Source organism: Convolutriloba macropyga, chromosome 3 (assembly GCF_964194025.1).
Source record: "Convolutriloba macropyga chromosome 3, txConMacr16.3, whole genome shotgun sequence".
NCBI lineage: Eukaryota > Metazoa > Xenacoelomorpha > Acoela > Convolutidae > Convolutriloba > Convolutriloba macropyga.
Window position 1 is genome coordinate 42,021,333 of NC_134470.1, and position 19,688 is coordinate 42,041,020.

The following is a 19,688-nucleotide window of genomic DNA, read 5'->3' on the forward strand; positions in this document are numbered from 1 at the left end:
ATGCGGCAAAAAAGTACCTCAAAACGCAGAAATAGTCCAAACTGAAAAAAAAACGAAAACTCGTAGTATTAAAAAATAATTATTTATATGGTAAGCAAGGAAGACCACTTTCTTATTTGCAAGAAGAGAAAGTGATATCTCTCATTGCTGAGACAACGCGCTACTCGATGTACTGGCCCCTTCACGCCGGGAGAAGCAAAAATAGTCCACATACACAGTTTGCGAGAGACAGAGTTCACAGAGAAGAGCAATCCAAAACTGTTGCAGACTTTTTTCGACAAAGAACATTATGTGCTGCATTACAAGCTGTTGAAACTGTATGTTAACTTGGGATTAGTGGTTAGGAAAATGCATCGTGCGCTACAGTTTACTCAAAACAATTGGTTAACAACCTATATAACCCTGAACACAGAGAAGAGACAAGCGGCTTCGAATAAATTTGAGAATGTCTATAAACTAATGAACAACGCCGTTTATGTGAAATACTGCGAATCGAAATGTTGAGGGATGAAAATCCAGCTTACGAGAGACGCAAGACGAACCCTAACCATAGTAAGCAAGTTTTAGTTTGATAAATTCAGAGTGTTTTGCGAGAACATGGCAGCTCTCTCCTCCCGCCCAAGAAAAACCAATTGGGATACACCAACTATAGTAGTGCCCACAATACTTGATCTAGCGAAATACTACATGTATCAGTTTCACCATGGAACAATGCGATCTTCATTTGACTGTCGATTACTCTATAGTGATACTGATAGCTTGCTATACCGGATCAATTGTGAAGATCTCTACCGTGAACTGAAGGAGAGCAATGTTCTTGATCAGTTTGACTTCTCAAATTACCCAGAAGATCACAAACTATACAGCGAATAAAATAAACCCGTCGTCTTAAAATTCAAAGACGAATTTGCTGGAGATTATATAAAAGAGTTTATATGTCTGAAGCCAAAGCTGTTCAGCATTACTTCTGCTGGTGAGTACTTTATGTTTAATGATTCAAGAAAAAACTAACAAAGTAACAACTAACCTTGTATGATTGTCATGATTTGATTGCTTTTTTCTTTTCATAGGTAACCGAAAAATGTCCGCCAAAGGAATAACCAGAGCAGCCTAAAATTCGCTTCGGCATGCAGACTACAATAATACACTTGTGACTGGTAGTACACTGCGCGCTGAAAATACAAGGATTGTTTCGGAAAAGCATGTTCTACAAACGGTTTCCACAAATAAAACATGTCTCTCTGCTTTTGATAATAAACGCCACATTTTGAACGGGGGAATTAAAACACTACCATTTGGCCACTATAAAATTGATCACTGCCGAGTCGAAGATTTTTCTTGGGATAGCGATGAAGTAGAGTGGGACTACGAAAATGTGGAAAATTATGCTCACCTTCTCCAAGATTCGAGTCCAAACTGGGACCATAATAATAGTTTTGTTGTGCCGGATACAACAAGTAAAAACCCGGAAGAATGGGAAACACCTGACCCGGAATTTGCAATGACAAGTATTATTAACGAGTACGATATTGATAGCGATGATATTGTAGACTTTGATGCTACCACCAGCTCCAGCTCTTCCTCCCCTAACCCATTCATTAATTATGAAGCTAATGAGTGCAGTGAAAATAGTAGCGATTATGAAGAAGAACCAGCAACTTAAGTTGCGCGCAGACAATAAACTTGTACCTAACTGCTCAAACTGCGCCTTTTGAATTCCTAACCGTGTAAATTTTGTGTTTATGAGTGCTAAAACACGTTTCAATAAATTGTTCACTTGCAGCTCTTATCGGAACGAAAATAAATATAGAACAAAGTTGGCTGTTTGACCGAAAACAAGTTTGCCGCCCTGGAAATAGTCTTACATAATCACATCTGGTAAAGAATGAAAGTTAATCCCTTTCCGTCTAGGATAACCCCCTATTATCCCATGTTTAAGTATCGTAGGATAACCCCCCTCTCTGGAGACGATATTTACTTACCACTTAGATACCACCTCGAGAGGGTTTCAAAGAGGAGATCAGAATTTGAATAAGGGATATCGGGTGGTTGCAAAGGCGCTCGGTATTCACTTCCATTTCCTGAAGAAGTTCATTTACAAATATACAGCCAAGGACGGACTCCACGCAGAACCCAATAAGATCAGAACCTTGAACAAGGACTTCTATGATGCTCTACAAAATCTATGAGCAATGACTGACAGACCGCGCCATCGAGGCGACTAACCTGCTCTAGATTAACAACCAGTATTATAACGATTTTAAGTGAACTTTAACAAGACACCAATCACAAGGCCCCGGGGGGCGATCACGTGGAGAGGAGGAGGAGAGAGAGAGAAAGAGAGAGAGAGAGAGAGAGAGAGAGAGAGAGAGAGAGAGAGGGGGGGAGAGCTGAGTCTATGCTAAAAGTTGGCTGAAATAAGATTTAAAGTCAAAAAATATAAAAAACCATTATTTTCAAAACTAATTGTTTTAAAAAAATATAAACAATTCTCTTAAGACCATCAGTCAAAACACGTATGAGCTTTCAAATAAAAATTAGATACATTGTTTGGTTATTGCAAATTTTACGCAAACGCTGTTGAAGCCAACAACTATAAGCTTTTCGTTAAAATTATTCTCTATGTTCATTGGCCTTCAGTTTTGACTTCCGAATAATTGAGTTTTATTTGATGTCATTCTGGTCTGTAACTAACAAAAAAGCCAAATGTTTTTAAAACGGCACAGCGCCCCGATTTAATCCGAATATATTTTGAATTGGAACATTTCACAACCTAACTCTGGCCCTGTTATTGCTGCTTATCCTTTGAAACACAAAACACCTCAATTTTTAACGAAACAACTAATTCGACCAAACAGTCAAAATATCAAATATAATGGACGAATTTTGGATACTCATCGAGATGAAATATCGAAAACCCATTACGTATCAAAAGCATAAGATTTCTTTGAGAGATCACAATAGGAAGGAACCAGTACCCTCGAGGAAGGTAGAAAGAGAAGAGAAACAACTAATTCGACCAAACAGTCAATATATCAAAAATCACCGATCACCAGCGAGCTTGCTCATGGACAGGGAGAGCGGAATGTGAAATATGCGGCAAAAACATCCTGCTGCGTGACCTCCCGAGACATCGAGGCGTAGTTCATGGAAAGAGGGAAGAGCCCACCAGTTCTCTTCGCCCCCGAGGCCAGTGTCCAAAATGTGGAAAAAGGTTGCTGAAAAGGTCACATCAATCATTTACATCCTGGGATGTGACGCTCGTCCGTTCAGTTTCCCCGCCCTGAGAGGAACTGTCCTGCAGTTGAGATGGTAACTGTACCCACCAACGTTGCGGCTGCTTGATTCGGTACTGTTTTTCGGTAGTCTTTTTCAGAGGTCAGGAAGAGAAGGGCTACGTTACCCGGTTACCCGAGGAGAAACCGTAGCGAAATAGCAGCAGGGAGAAAGCAACCCAGCATTTGCTCGAGCTGGACATAAAGGTGCGAGAAGGAACTTTTTCCAACGATTGTGACAACGCTCACCAGCAGATTCGAGTGGGGGATACTGAGCGACTCTTGCGTACGGCGTGTTCATGGATGACACTAAAGTTTCATCCGGTGCATGTTTGTCGAGGTTGTCCAAGGACTGCTTCCTGGACGACTTTATGGAGAAAGGTGTCAAGCGAGTGGCCATCATGGGGTGACGAACGACTTGGTACATCGAAACCGGAAAACAAAGGCGGTGGAGAAAATCATACCGAAGATGGAGTCCCTAACAAGTACCTCAAGGCAGGTATCCAGGCTGCAATCATACAGATACTAACTCGAGAGGGTTTCAAAGAGGAGATTGAGAATTTGAATAAGGGATATCGGGTGGTTGCAAAGTCGCTCGGTATTCACTTCCATTTCCTGAAGAAGTTCATTTACAAATTCACAGCCAAGGACGGACTCCACGCGGAACCCATTAAGATCAGAACCTTGCACAAGGACTTCTATGATGCTCTACAAAATCTATGAGCAATGACTGACAGACCTCGCCATCGAGGCGACTAGCCTGCTCTAGATTAACAACGAGTATTATAACGATTTTAAGTGAACTTTAACAAAACCCGAACCAACTAGACACCAATCACAAGGCCCCCGGGGGGCGATCACGTGGAAGAGAGGAGAGAGAGAGAGAGAGCTGAGTCTATGCTAAAAGTTGACAGAAATAAGATTTAAAGTCAAAAAATATAAAAAACCATGATTTTCAGAACTAATTGTTTTACAAAAATAAAAACAATTCTCTTGAGACCATCAGTCAAAACACGTATAAGCTTTCAAATAAAGATTATTAGATAATTTTGTTATTGCAAATTTTACGCCAACCAAAAAAGCCAAATGTTTTTAGAAAGGCAAAGCGCCCCGTTTGAATATGATCAATTGTGCATTGTATTATGTAACATGCTGCAAAAAAGTACCTCAAAACGCAAAAATAGTCCAAACTGAAAAAAAAACGAAAACTCGTAGTATTAAAAAATCATTATTTATATGGTAAGCAAGGAAGACCACTTTCTTATTTGCAAGAAGAGAAAGTGATATCTCTCATTGCTGAGACAACGCTATACTCGATGTACTGGCCCCTTCACGCAGGGAGAAGCGAAGTACTCAAAGACCGGAACAAAAGAGTGCACGGAGGAACAGCAGAAGGCACGGCAGAGCTGCTGGGAACCGAGACTTCCAAACGAATCAAGGAGCAGCCGACCCAGAGGTTACACACCAAGGTGTATGCCTGCTTCCGCTAGTCGGGAGAATCATCGCCAAAATCTTTGCCACCAGATCGAGAATTTGGGCCGAGGAAATTGGAGTTCTCGGAGAGAACCAAACGGGTTCCGAGAACAACGATCGACGTGCGACTCCACTCAAATCATTCACCGCGTGGAAGAAGTCAGGAGAGTGATGGGGGAGAAGCAACAACAACAACAAGATCTCGGCACACCAGGGGCGGTGTTACTCGACATAAAAGCCTACCCGAGGGTCAACAGACCCCTCCTCTGTACTATACTCGGAAACCTAGGCATGAGTCAGACCGTGGTGGAAGTGGTTAGAGGCATACACGAGGGTACTCACTACAGAGTAAGAGGCCGGCAAGAGCTTAGTGAAGAATGGCTGCCATGTCGAGGCCGCATGCGCGACAACCCCTATATCAATTGAGCATTGTACTATGTAACCTAATGTGTATAATAATGTAATATGTGACTTGCCATAAAAGTGGTAAGCAAGTAAGACTACTAGTAAGACAGCGCCCCGTTTGAATATGATCAATTGTGCATTGTATTATGTAACATAATTCGGCAAAAAAGTACCTCAAAACGCAAAAATAGTCCAAACTGAAAAAAAACGAAAACTCGTAGTACTTGTAAGCAGAGAAAGTGATATCTGTCACTGCTGAGACAACGCGCTTCGATGTACTGGCCGCTTCACGCTAAGAGAAGCAAAAATAGTCCAAATGCACAGTTTGTGAGAGACAGAGTTCACAGAGAAGAGCAGTCTCACCAACCACCAGCGAGCTTGCTCATGGACAGGGAGAGCGGAAAGTCAAATATGCGGCAAAAACATCCTGCTGAGTGACCTCCCGAGACATCGAGGGGTAGTTCATGGAAAGAGGGAAGATCCCACCAGCTCTCTTCGCCCCCGAGGCCAGTGTCCAAAATGTTGCAAAAGGTTGCTGAAAAGGTCACATCAATCACTTACATCCTGAGATGTGACGCTCGTCCGTTCAGTTTCCCCGCCCTGAGAGGAACTGTCCTGCAGTTGAGATGGTAACTGTACCCACCAACGTTGCGGCTGCTTGATTCGGTACTGTTTTTCGGTAGTCTTTTTCAGAGGTCAGGAAGAGAAGGGCTACGTTACCCGAGGAGAAACCGTAGCGAAATAGCAGCAGGGAGAAAGCAACCCAGCATTTGCTCGAGCTGGACATGAAGGTGCGAGAAGGAACTTTTTCAAACGATTGTGACAACGCTCACCAGCAGATTCGAGTGGGGGATACTGAGCGACTCTTGCGTACGGCGTGTTCATGGATGACATTAAAGTTTCAACCGGTGCAGGTTTGTCGAGGTTGTCCAAGGACTGCTTCCTGGACGACTTTATGGAGAAAGGTGAAAAGCGAGTGGCCATCATGGGGAGACCAACGACTTAGTAGATCGAGACCCGAAAACAAAGGCGGTGGAGAAGATCATACCGCAGATGGAGTCCCTAGCAAAAAAGTACCTCAAGGCAGGTATCCAGGCTACAATCATACAGATACTACCTCGAGAGGGTTTCAAAGAGGAGATTGAGAATTTGAATAAGGGATATCGGGTGGTTGCAAAGGCGCTCGGTATTCACTTCCATTTCCTGAAGAAGTTCATTTACAAATTCACAGCCAAGGACTCCACGCGGAACCCAATAAGATCAGAACCTTGCGCAAGGACTTCCATGATGTTCTTCAAAACCTAGGAGCAAAGGCTGACAGACCTCACCATCAAGGCGACTAGACTGCTCTAGATTAACAAACAGTATTATAACGATTTTAGGTGAATTTTAACAATACCCGAACCGACTAGACGCCAATCACAAGGCCCCCAGGGGAGATCACTTGGAAGAGAGAGAGAGAGAGAGAGAGAGAGAGAGAGAGAGAGGGGGGGGGGGAGGGAGAGCTTTCAAATAAAGATTATTAGATAATTTTGTTATTGCAAATTTTACAAGAACCAAAAAAGCCAAATGTTTTTAGAAAGGCAAAGCGCCCCGTTTGAATATGATCAATTGTGCATTGTATTATGTAACATGCGGCAAAAAAGTACCTCAAAACGCAAAAATAGTCCAAACTGAAAAAAAACGAAAACTCGTAGTATTAAAAAATCATTATTTATATGGTAAGCAAGGAAGACCACTTTCTTATTTGCAAGAAGAGAAAGTGATATCTCTCATTGCTGAGACAACGCTATACTCGATGTACTGGCCCCTTCACGCAGGGAGAAGCGAAGTACTCAAAGACCGGAACAAAAGAGTGCACGGAGGAACAGCAGAAGGCACGGCAGAGCTGCTGGGAACCGAGACTTCCAAACGAATCAAGGAGCAGCCGACCCAGAGGTTACACACCAAGGTGTATGCCTGCTTCCGCTAGTCGGGAGAATCATCGCCAAAATCTTTGCCACCAGATCGAGAATTTGGGCCGAGGAAATTGGAGTTCTCGGAGAGAACCAAACGGGTTCCGAGAACAACGATCGACGTGCGACTCCACTCAAATCATTCACCGCGTGGAAGAAGTCAGGAGAGTGATGGGGGAGAAGCAACAACAACAACAAGATCTCGGCACACCAGGGGCGGTGTTACTCGACATAAAAGCCTACCCGAGGGTCAACAGACCCCTCCTCTGTACTATTCTCGGAAACCTAGGCATGAGTCAGACCGTGGTGGAAGTGGTTAGAGGCATACACGAGGGTACTCACTACAGAGTAAGAGGCCGGCAAGAGCTTAGTGAAGAATGGCTGCCATGTCGAGGCCGCATGCGCGACAACCCCTATATCAATTGAGCATTGTACTATGTAACCTAATGTGTATAATAATGTAATATGTGACTTGCCATAAAAGTGGTAAGCAAGTAAGACTACTAGTAAGACAGCGCCCCGTTTGAATATGATCAATTGTGCATTGTATTATGTAACATAATTCGGCAAAAAAGTACCTCAAAACGCAAAAACGAAAACTCGTAGTACTTGTAAGCAGAGAAAGTGATATCTGTCGTTGCTGAGACAACGCGCTTCGATGTACTGGCCGCTTCACGCTAAGAGAAGCAAAAATAGTCCAAATGCACAGTTTGTGAGAGACAGAGTTCACAGAGAAGAGCAGTCTCACCAATCACCAGCGAGCTTGCTCATGGACAGGGAGAGCGGAAAGTCAAATATGCGGCAAAAACATCCTGCTGAGTGACCTCCCGAGACATCGAGGGGTAGTTCATGGAAAGAGGGAAGATCCCACCAGCTCTCTTCGCCCCCGAGGCCAGTGTCCAAAATGTTGCAAAAGGTTGCTGAAAAGGTCACATCAATCACTTACATCCTGGGATGTGACGCTCGTCCGTTCAGTTTCCCCGCCCTGAGAGGAACTGTCCTGCAGTTGAGATGGTAACTGTACCCACCAACGTTGCGGCTGCTTGATTCGGTACTGTTTTTCGGTAGTCTTTTTCAGAGGTCAGGAAGAGAAGGGCTACGTTACCCGAGGAGAAACCGTAGCGAAATAGCAGCAGGGAGAAAGCAACCCAGCATTTGCTCGAGCTGGACATGAAGGTGCGAGAAGGAACTTTTTCGAACGATTGTGACAACGCTCACCAGCAGATTCGAGTGGGGGATACTGAGCGACTCTTGCGTACGGCGTGTTCATGGATGACATTAAAGTTTCAACCGGTGCAGGTTTGTCGAGGTTGTCCAAGGACTGCTTCCTGGACGACTTTATGGAGAAAGGTGAAAAGCGAGTGGCCATCATGGGGAGACCAACGACTTAGTAGATCGAGACCCGAAAACAAAGGCGGTGGAGAAGATCATACCGCAGATGGAGTCCCTAGCAAGAAAGTACCTCAAGGCAGGTATCCGGGCTACAATCATACAGATACTACCTCGAGAGGGTTTCAAAGAGGAGATTGAGAATTTGAATAAGGGATATCGGGTGGTTGCAAAGGCGCTAGGTATTCACTTCCATTTCCTGAAGAAGTTCATTTACAAATTCACAGCCAAGGACTCCACGCGGAACCCAATAAGATCAGAACCTTGCGCAAGGACTTCCATGATGTTCTTCAAAACCTAGGAGCAAAGGCTGACAGACCTCACCATCAAGGCGACTAGACTGCTCTAGATTAACAAACAGTATTATAACGATTTTAGGTGAATTTTAACAATACCCGAACCGACTAGACGCCAATCACAAGGCCCCCAGGGGAGATCACTTGGAAGAGAGAGAGAGAGAGGGGAGGGAGGGAGAGCTTTCAAATAAAGATTATTAGATAATTTTGTTATTGCAAATTTTACAAGAACCAAAAAAGCCAAATGTTTTTAGAAAGGCAAAGCGCCCCGTTTGAATATGATCAATTGTGCATTGTATTATGTAACATGCGGCAAAAAAGTACCTCAAAACGCAAAAATAGTCCAAACTGAAAAAAAAACGAAAACTCGTAGTATTAAAAAATCATTATTTATATGGTAAGCAAGGAAGACCACTTTCTTATTTGCAAGAAGAGAAAGTGATATCTCTCATTGCTGAGACAACGCTATACTCGATGTACTGGCCCCTTCACGCAGGGAGAAGCGAAGTACTCAAAGACCGGAACAAAAGAGTGCACGGAGGAACAGCAGAAGGCACGGCAGAGCTGCTGGGAACCGAGACTTCCAAACGAATCAAGGAGCAGCCGACCCAGAGGTTACACACCAAGGTGTATGCCTGCTTCCGCTAGTCGGGAGAATCATCGCCAAAATCTTTGCCACCAGATCGAGAATTTGGGCCGAGGAAATTGGAGTTCTCGGAGAGAACCAAACGGGTTCCGAGAACAACGATCGACGTGCGACTCCACTCAAATCATTCACCGCGTGGAAGAAGTCAGGAGAGTGATGGGGGAGAAGCAACAACAAAAACAAGATCTCGGCACACCAGGGGCGGTGTTACTCGACATAAAAGCCTACCCGAGGGTCAACAGACCCCTCCTCTGTACTATACTCGGAAACCTAGGCATGAGTCAGACCGTGGTGGAAGTGGTTAGAGGCATACACGAGGGTACTCACTACAGAGTAAGAGGCCGGCAAGAGCTTAGTGAAGAATGGCTGCCATGTCGAGGCCGCATGCGCGACAACCCCTATATCAATTGAGCATTGTACTATGTAACCTAATGTGTATAATAATGTAATATGTGACTTGCCATAAAAGTGGTAATCGGGAAAGACAGCAAAAAAGTACCTCAAAGCGCAGAAAATGTCCAAACTGAAAAAAGACAAGAAAACTCGTAGTATTAAAAAAATCATTATTTATATGGTAAGCAAGTAAGACTACTAGTAAGACAGCGCCCCGTTTGAATATGATCAATTGTGCATTGTATTATGTAACATAATTCGGCAAAAAAGTACCTCAAAACGCAAAAATAGTCCAAACTGAAAAAAAACGAAAACTCGTAGTACTTGTAAGCAGAGAAAGTGATATCTGTCATTGCTGAGACAACGCGCTTCGATGTACTGGCCGCTTCACGCTGGGAGAAGCAAAAAGAGTCCAAATGCACAGTTTGTGAGAGACAGAGTTCACAGAGAAGAGCAGTCTCACCAATCACCAGCGAGCTTGCTCATGGACAGGGAGAGCGGAAAGTCAAATATGCGGCAAAAACATCCTGCTGAGTGACCTCCCGAGACATCGAGGGGTAGTTCATGGAAAGAGGGAAGATCCCACCAGCTCTCTTCGCCCCCGAGGCCAGTGTCCAAAATGTTGCAAAAAGTTGCTGAAAAGGTCACATCAATCACTTACATCCTGGGATGTGACGCTCGTCCGTTCAGTTTCCCCGCCCTGAGAGACACTGTCCTGCAGTTGAGATGGTAACTGTACCCACCAACGTTGCGGCTGCTTGATTCGGTACTGTTTTTCGGTAGTCTTTTTCAGAGGTCAGGAAGAGAAGGGCTACGTTACCCGGTTACCCGAGGAGAAACCGTAGCGAAATAGCAGCAGGGAGAAAGCAACCCAGCATTTGCTCGAGCTGGACATAAAGGTGCGAGAAGGAACTTTTTCCAACGATTGTGACAACGCTCACCAGCAGATTCGAGTGGGGGATACTGAGCGACTCTTGCGTACGGCGTGTTCAAGGATGACATTAAAGTTTCAACCGGTGCAGGTTTGTCGAGGTTGCCCAAGCACTGCTTCCTGGACGACTTTATGGAGAAAGGTGAAAAGCGAGTGGCCATCATTGGGAGACCAACGACTTAGTAGATCGAGACCCGAAAGCAAAGGCGGTGGAGATCATACCGCAGATGGAGTCCCTAGCAAGAAAGTACCTCAAGGCAGGTATCCAGGCTGCAATCATACAGATACTAACTCGAGAGGGTTTCAAAGAGGAGATTGAGAATTTGAATAAGGGATATCGGGTGGTTGCAAAGGCGCTCGGTATTCACTTGCATTTCCTGAAGAAGTTCATTTACAAATTCACAGCCAAGGACGGACTCCACGCGGAACCCATTAAGATCAGAACCTTGCACAAGGACTTCTATGATGCTCTACAAAACCTATGAGCAATGACTGACAGACCTCGCCATCGAGGCGACTAACCTGCTCTAGATTAACAACCAGTATTATAACGATTTTAAGTGAACTTTAACAAGACACCAATCACAAGGCCCCGGGGGGCGATCACGTGGAGAGGAGGAGGAGAGAGAGAGAAAGAGAGAGAGAGAGAGAGAGAGAGGGAGAGCTGAGTCTATGCTAAAAGTTGGCTGAAATAAGATTTAAAGACAAAAAATATAAAAAAACATTATTTTCAAAATTAATTGTTTTAAAAAAATAAAAACAATTCTCTTAAGACCATCAGTCAAAACACGTATGAGCTTTCAAATAAAAATTATTAGATACATTGTTTTGTTATTGCAAATTTTACGCAAACGCTGTTGAAGCCAACAACTATAAGCTTTTCGTTAAAATTATTCTCTATGTTCATTGGCCTTCAGTTTTGACTTCCGAATAATTGAGTTTTATTTGATGTCATTCTGGTCTGTAACTAACAAAAAAGCCAAATGTTTTTAAAACGGCACAGCGCCCCGATTTAATACGAATATATTTTGAATTGGAACATTTCACAACCTAACTCTGGCCCTGTTATTGCTGCTTATCCTTTGAAACACAAAACACCTCAATTTTTACCGAAACAACTAATTCGACCAAACAGTCAAAATATCAAATATAATGGACGAATTTTGGATACTCATCGAGATGAAATATCGAAAACCCATTACGTATCAAAAGCATAAGATTTCTTTGAGAGACCACCATAGGAAGGAACCAGTACCCTCGAGGAAGGTAGAAAGAGAAGAGAAAACATCGTTACTGTCGGCAAGGCTGCTATCGGGTCTGTAGGACTCAGACCGGACGGGTACAGCATTAGCGTCGGATGCACCGAAAGCCTCGGAAGAGGTTCAAATGCACAGTTTGCGAGAGACAGAGTTAACAGAGCACAGCAATCTCGGCAATCACCAGCGAGCTTGCTCAGGGACAGGGCGAGCGGAATTCGACATATACGGCAAAACATCCTGCTGCGTGAAATCCCGAGACATCGAGGCGTAGTTCATGGAAAGACGGAAGAGCCCAGCAGCTCTCTTTGCCCCCGAGGCCAGTGTCCAAAATGTGGCAAAAGGTTGATGAAAAGCAACATTGCCCGTCACATCAATCAACTACATCCTGGGATGTGACGCTAGTCCGTTCGGTTTTCTCGGACTGAGAGGAACTGCCCTGCAGTTGAGATGGTAACTGTCCCCACCAAAGTGGCGGCTTCCTGATGAGAAGGGCTACGTTACCCGAGGAGAAACTGAAGCGGAATAGCAGCAGGGAGAAAATAACAAAGCATTTGCACGAGCTGGATATAAAGGAGCGACAGAAGAAAAAATCTTTTTGAACGATTGTGACGACGCTCACCAGGAGATTCGAGTGGGGGATACTGAGTGACTCTTTTGCGTACGGCGTCTTCATGGATGACACTATGGCGATAAGTTGCCCCGGTGAAGGTTTGTCGAGGTTGTCCAAGGACTGCTTCCTGGACGACTTTATGGAGAAAGGTGTCAAGCGAGTGGCCATCATGGGGTGACGAACGACTTGGTACATCGAAACCGGAAAACAAAGGCGGTGGAGAAAATCATACCGGAGATGGAGTCCCTAACAAGTACCTCGAGGCAGGCATCCAGGCTGCAATCATACAGATACCACCTCGAGAGGGTTTCAAAGAGGAAATCAGAATTTGAATTAGGGATATCGGGTGGTTGCAAAGGCGCTCGGGTATTCACTTCCATTTCCTGAAGAAGTTCATTTACAAATTCACAGCCAAGGACTCCACGCGGAACCCAATAAGATCAGAACCTTGCGCAAGGACTTCCATGACTTTATGGAGAAAGGTGTCAAGCGAGTGGCCATCATGGGGTGACGAACGACTTGGTACATCGAAACCGGAAAACAAAGGCGGTGGAGAAAATCATACCGAAGATGGAGTCCCTAACAAGTACCTCGAGGCAGGCATCCAGGCTGCAATCATACAGATACCACCTCGAGAGGGTTTCAAAGAGGAAATCAGAATTTGAATTAGGGATATCGGGTGGTTGCAAAGGCGCTCGGGTATTCACTTCCATTTCCTGAAGAAGTTCATTTACAAATTCACAGCCAAGGACTCCACGCGGAACCCAATAAGATCAGAACCTTGCGCAAGGACTTCCATGATGTTCTTCAAAACCTAGGAGCAAAGGCTGACAGACCTCACCATCGAGGCGACTAGACTGCTCTAGATTAACAAGCAGTATTATAACGATTTTAGGTGAATTTTAACAATACCCGAACCGACTAGACGCCAATCACAAGGCCCCCAGGGGAGATCACCTGGAAGAGAGAGAGAGAGCAAGAGAGAGAGAGAGAGAGAGGGTAGGGAGGGAGGGAGGGAGGGAGGGAGAGAGAGAGAGAGAGAGAGAGAGAGAGAGAGAGAGAGAGCTGAGAGAGAGAGAGAGAGCTGAGACTACGCTAAAAGGTGGCAGAAATAAGATTTAAAGCCAAAAAATATAACCATTATTTTCAAAACTAATCGTTTTAAAAAAATAAAAACAATTCGCTTTAGACCAAAGACCATCAGTCAAAAGACGTATAAGCTTTCAAATAAAAATTATTAGATATTGTTTTGTTATTGCAAATTTTACGCAAACGCCGTTCAAGCCAACAACTATAAGCTTTTCGTTAAAATTATTCTCTATGTTCATTGGCCTTCACTTGGAGGTAATTTTGACTTGTGAATAATTGAGTTTTATTTGATATCATTCTGGTCTTTAACTAACAAAACAAAAGCCAAATGTTTTTAAAAAGGCACAGCGCCCCGTTTTAATCCGAATATATTTTGAATTGGAACATTTCACAACCTAAATCTGGTCCTGTTGCTGCTGCTTATCCATTGAAACAAAAAACACCTGTTGTTACCGAAACAACTAATTCGACCAAACAGTCAATATATCAAAAATAAAAGATTTTTGGATACCTATCGAGATAAAATATCGAAAACCCATTGTGTATCAAAAGCATAAAATTTCTTTGTTACTACATAGATACCGAATTAAAGACAAAACTCAGGAATTTAAAAAAACACAGAATTTGTCTGAGCATTAGATACATAAGCTTTACTCAGAAAATGTTTTTTAATTGGACCCCATTTGAACTTGAAATCTCCTTTTAATTGAAGCATGAAATCAAAACAGACTTGCCTTTAATTGGGACGTAAAGATTTTAGCTCAAAATGAGCTAAAATCTAATCAAATATTTCATCGCAAGAATCAACAATGAGACCAAAGCTTCTCTTGATATCACTGCGTGGCTGTCTCAAAAAACGGAGTTGTTCCAGAAAAATTACTGATACTTTTTTATAAACAAAAAATCTTGATAAAAAATTAAATTTGTCTTTATAAAATATCGATTTATATTAGCGAAAGACCGCTAAAACTTTATATCCAGAATTTGCCTAAGAACAGAAAGTAAAAATAGCCTTGATGCGGCATTTTTGGTGCCATTTCCTCGAAAGGCATTTTTGGTGCCACAAAGGCATTTTTGGTGCCATTTTCTTGAAAAAAATATTTCTAAACTTTCAAAAAAAGGTTGGCTCAGACAATTCATCATATATGTTTACCTTTAAACGTGAAACCAATGAGCCTATCGTCAACAAATTTATAAAATTCTAGCGAAAATTGATCAACATTTAAGCAAAAGTTACGAATAATGTGAACAAAACACAGCAAGTTAGCGTGACGTTCACAAAACAATAAACTTCCGTTACTCTTGGAAAAAGAAATTTTTTTAAATTGCAGTTTCTACGCTTGGCTAGTTTTCAAATGATACTACTAACCCCTCTGTACGATGAATATATCGATCGGCCAGAATTGACTGAACAAAAAAAAACAGTTGAGCATATAGTTCCTCCCCCACTAAAATGGTTGGGAACAATTAGATAATAAGCAATAACAATTCCCAAATCGGCAGTGTCAATGTCTACAGATTAGTCTAAAAAAGTCTTTAAATTTAAAACAATTCGAAAAACTAAAATTAAAACATTAAAAAGATTTAAAAATTAAAACATCAAATTATTCCGAGAAACGAAAATTAAATTAAATTGCATTAAAAACATACCCGCCAGATTGGCGGAATAGCCGCCGTTGATTCCCATAACCACGATTGGGATTAAAAAGGAGAAAATAATAATAATTGGGATTAAAAGAAGAGAAAATAATAATAATAAAGAACTGTGTAGAAAAACAATTATAAAGTGCGCACCAAGTTGATATCATTTTGTAGTTGAACATACTGCTGTTTCATAGTGATACGATACCAGAGCTGGTATCAAAACCAATAAGTATTAGAGATGGTAACTAAGACCTATAAGAAATAAGTTCGAGAAAAGGGCATCTAAAACTGGGCTCTATGGGTTGATCCCGTTTCTGTTTCTGATTTCAATTTTTGATACTCACACTGTTCACTTGGAATTGCATTGCTGAGCAACTGCTGTCTAAAAACACTTAGCAGAATGAGAGAAGAGTGAAACTAGCCTAGAGAAGTCAAAGATTTCGCGCATGTTGAACAAGCTGTGAACTAAGGTCAAACGAAAAACTTTTATTCGACGAAGTAAAAAGCACAGCCGGAGGAAATACGGAGTCATTTTCGTGAATGAAAAACCTTTTGAATCGACTGGCACCTACAAAAGTGACTACTAAAATTAAAAAAATACAGTCCAAAATGATAAATGGCCCATGAAACCAACTGAACTAATACTCATGTAAAAAAGCAAAATTTTTGTAGAAGATTGAAACATCAAAATGCGCGGGCAGCAAAAGTCGAGCAATGTTAGGCTTCTTAGTTTCTATTCAAAAAATTGAATTCTGCAAGAAATGGCCGAAAATGGTTACAAAATTTATTCATTTCCGTTGGTTATCTCAATCGAAACACTATATTACAATATAAAAACAGTAGTGAATTGGCAACTAAATAAACTTTGCACATAAGTTATTGCTTTAGGTCACAATGAATGGCCAAAAAAATTAATCAAAAAAAAATTGTATCATACCAAAACCAAGACTTTGCAGAAAAAGAGTAGCGTTCAAAATTTTGAAAACTGAAGATAGCAAAATCTCAGCGCAATATATTTTAAACATAACCGACTAACGTCGGGCGAATTGCTCTCAAACGACCGGCGAGCGGTTGGCTTCGTCAGTAGCTAGCCACGGGGGGGGGGGTGCACTGGGGGCTGATGGGGGCAACACTGGGTTGGGGGGGGGCAACAGCGCGGTGGGGATGGGGGTCAACGGGGGGGGTTTCTCAACCTCTCAGAACCGCCCTTCACACCATAAGTATAAGTATAAGTCTCCAAAACAGTTTGAGCTGAAACAGAGCTGAAAGGCTCTAAGAGCACTTAATGCCCGCTGGGCGCTACCTGTTTATCCCGTTTTTGAGGACGAAAAGTCAAAAGCGTCAGACGAAAAATCGGTCAAGCGAAAAATCGCATAAAAAAAAGACCAACAGGACTAATATAATTGCTACAAACTTCGTTTGAGAGCAATTAAAAATCAATTCTAAACAAAAAAAACTTCAAAAGAAAAGAGAAAAATGAAATCAATAGTTTTTAATGTAAAAAGAAGGAGAAAGTTGGAAAGAAACATGCTAGAAAGTGGAGAATACAGACATTGTGAAACAGATAAACAAAAATAAGTCGCAATTTGAAACATCAAATTAGGAACAAAATTGCAAATCAAAAGACGCCACTAAAAAATAAAAAAATGCGATATAAACATGAACTTTTCAAAGAGTTATCGCCAAAAACAATTCAATTAGATGCAAAACGAAGACAAAAACGGTGCCCCAAAAGACTTTTTTATGCTAATTAAACTCAAAGTACAAACAAAAAACTTCGAAAAATTGGACAAAAACGCCATTCATTCACTCAACGCAGCGCATGAACAACAAACTTCTCTTGCTCAAAAAAAGTTAGTTCACATGGCAATTTAACTCACTTTCACTACTAGGTCAAAACGCCGAATGAACAAATACTTCCGGTAAAAAAACCTTAGAAAAACAATACTCCTCTTCGGGTCGTAAAATAGGAGCGCTAGAATAGCCGACTGAGAAACTGAGGTGGCTATTTATAACAATTAATCATTACAATGAATTCCAACATTTAAAATATCGTAAGTAAATCTTTATGAAACAAAGAGACTCGAATAAAACCAAGATTGAAATTTTGAAGCAAACGAAAGGATTATTTCATAGTTTTGCAAGTAGATTGATTATCTTCTGAGTAGTAAAAATAAATTTTGAATAGCTTGGAAACAATAAAGAAACTATTATTGGTGTCATCATTGTTTTCTATTTAATCCAAACGGATTTGATAGTAATTCAAATCACGAAAATTTGAAGTCACGAAAATTATTCTCACATTGCCATCATTTCATTCGCTTAATCATTCAATTCAGAAACCCACCAGTCTTCATCTAGCTTTCTCTCCACCTGTTGTACTATAACGTCACAGTCCTTCTCAAGTTGATCGAGGGTGTTCTGGATGGTGAGGTTGATAGTCTTTTCTATATCTTTGCACACGTCTTCTATTTGATTCACACAGCGCGTACTCTGGCAAATAGAAACAAAAGTTAGCATTCATTCAAGTTTTTTTATTCAAGCTATGACTTTTTGCTAAATTACCATCTAGGTCAGATTCGCACAGAAAAATACGTATAAGCAAAGCTGCATTAATTGGGCTGAGATGCGGTTCAAAAAACTGTAATCAATAGACCTTTCTTAATGTAGAACTCTTTCAAATGCGATGTGGCGCAAATCTCGTCACAATTAATGTGTTGCGCAAATCTCGTGTCGATTACTGATTTGCATCGACAATCGGTTTACAATTACAAAGTACGCACATAATGTTCCGAGCCCGCTCATCCACATTATTGAATACCAACCGGCCATTAATAGGCTACCAGATGATGAAGTGGTAGAAAAATTTCAAAAAACTTATATCATCCTTCAATAAACCATTGATGGAACACAATAATGCCACGCTAGAGGGCCGATGAAACGTGTTGTTAACAAGGCGGCTCGGTAATGTGCGATGGCACATAAGGTTCCGACCCCGCCCATCCACAATTTTGGCATAATTGTCTACCAAAAGAGGAACAGATAGAAAAACACAAAAATTATTTTTTTGGGAATCCCAAAAAAACTCAAAAAAGCACAAGTATTTTTCAAAAAAAAATTGTGTATGAACGATAAGATAGCCTCCGAAGCAAATAACTCAGAGGAGCAAAAATTGATGCAATTGATTGCTGTGATATGCCAATATTTAGAAAGCGAAACAAGTTGAACAGCAAAATCAAACAACAACAACAAACATTGATTACATCAAAAAAATTATGTCCGTTTTGGAAAAAAGAAATTTAATAACAAAGTTAACATACCATCAGATAAAGCTAAAACTAAACAAAATAACTTATAAATCACCAGAAAAGATATGGGACCAGTCCATAAAAAATTTTGGTAACAATTAGACAAAAAAGAACAAAAACAAAAAAGCTAAAAAATTCGCTTTTTTTAAACAATTAAATTCAAATTAATAAAAAACATTAGAAACCAAAAAAAATATCCCAAAGGTTTACGATTACCAATTCTACTATAGAAGGGCATTAGGAACTGTCCTTATTCCTTTTTTTCAGCGGCTAAAAAGAACAACATCAAACAAAAATTCAATTGAAACTTAACAGAAAACGCTGTCCAAACCGTCAAGCCATATTTTGGCCCTCAAAAATTTTTCGATTGCGCCTTCTTCAAACAGCGACAAAGTAGTATATTAGCCATTCATTAGTAGGACCAGGTAACAAGTTGACAAAAAAAGCGAAACGTAAAAGTATGTAATAGTTTTGATTTTTTTTGGAAGCAAAATTACATCCAAAGTCATGAAAGACATTAATTACAAAAAGAACTATTTAAATAGGGTCACTTATTCATCCACAGGGAGCCATGAGACCAGCAAATATCCAGATTTTTTCTTGCGTGTACAAAAACAACGTCAAGTATGACAAAAACCAAATTCATTTACTTTTTTTTGTGGAAAACCGGTGTCGAAGCCAGTAAGGTCATAACGAATACGAAAAAAATAGATTTTGGGACATCAATCCCCTTTGACACCTTCCCTTGTCACCCATAATGTCATATTTGACCTGTATTTAACTAACAAGATCAGGTAACAAAAAGAAATTTAAAAAGAACAAAATTGCGAAGTTAAAAAGTTTTTTTTTAGTTTTGTTAAACAATTTTTTTCAAAGACATGGAAGCCATCAGCTACGAACTAATATCAGAAGATCTGCTCATCACTTTGTCCATGAAAAACCGATGAAACCTATCCATTTACAGAAAATTTCATACGACCCAAACGACAAAGTAAAAATGACAGTTAAAGACAAA

At 41.2% G+C, this 19,688-nt stretch overlaps 1 protein-coding gene across 1 annotated transcript in view; it reads right to left on the minus strand.

The window, feature by feature from the left end:
• The window catches only part of LOC142336216 (uncharacterized), an 85,371-nt gene that overhangs the window by 22,564 nt on the left and 43,119 nt on the right, over nt 1-19,688 (minus strand). Inside the window, exon 6 of the mRNA XM_075384886.1 lies at nt 17,713-17,858. Coding sequence (XP_075241001.1) covers nt 17,713-17,858 — 146 coding nt within the window. The remainder of the gene's footprint in view (nt 1-17,712; nt 17,859-19,688) is intronic.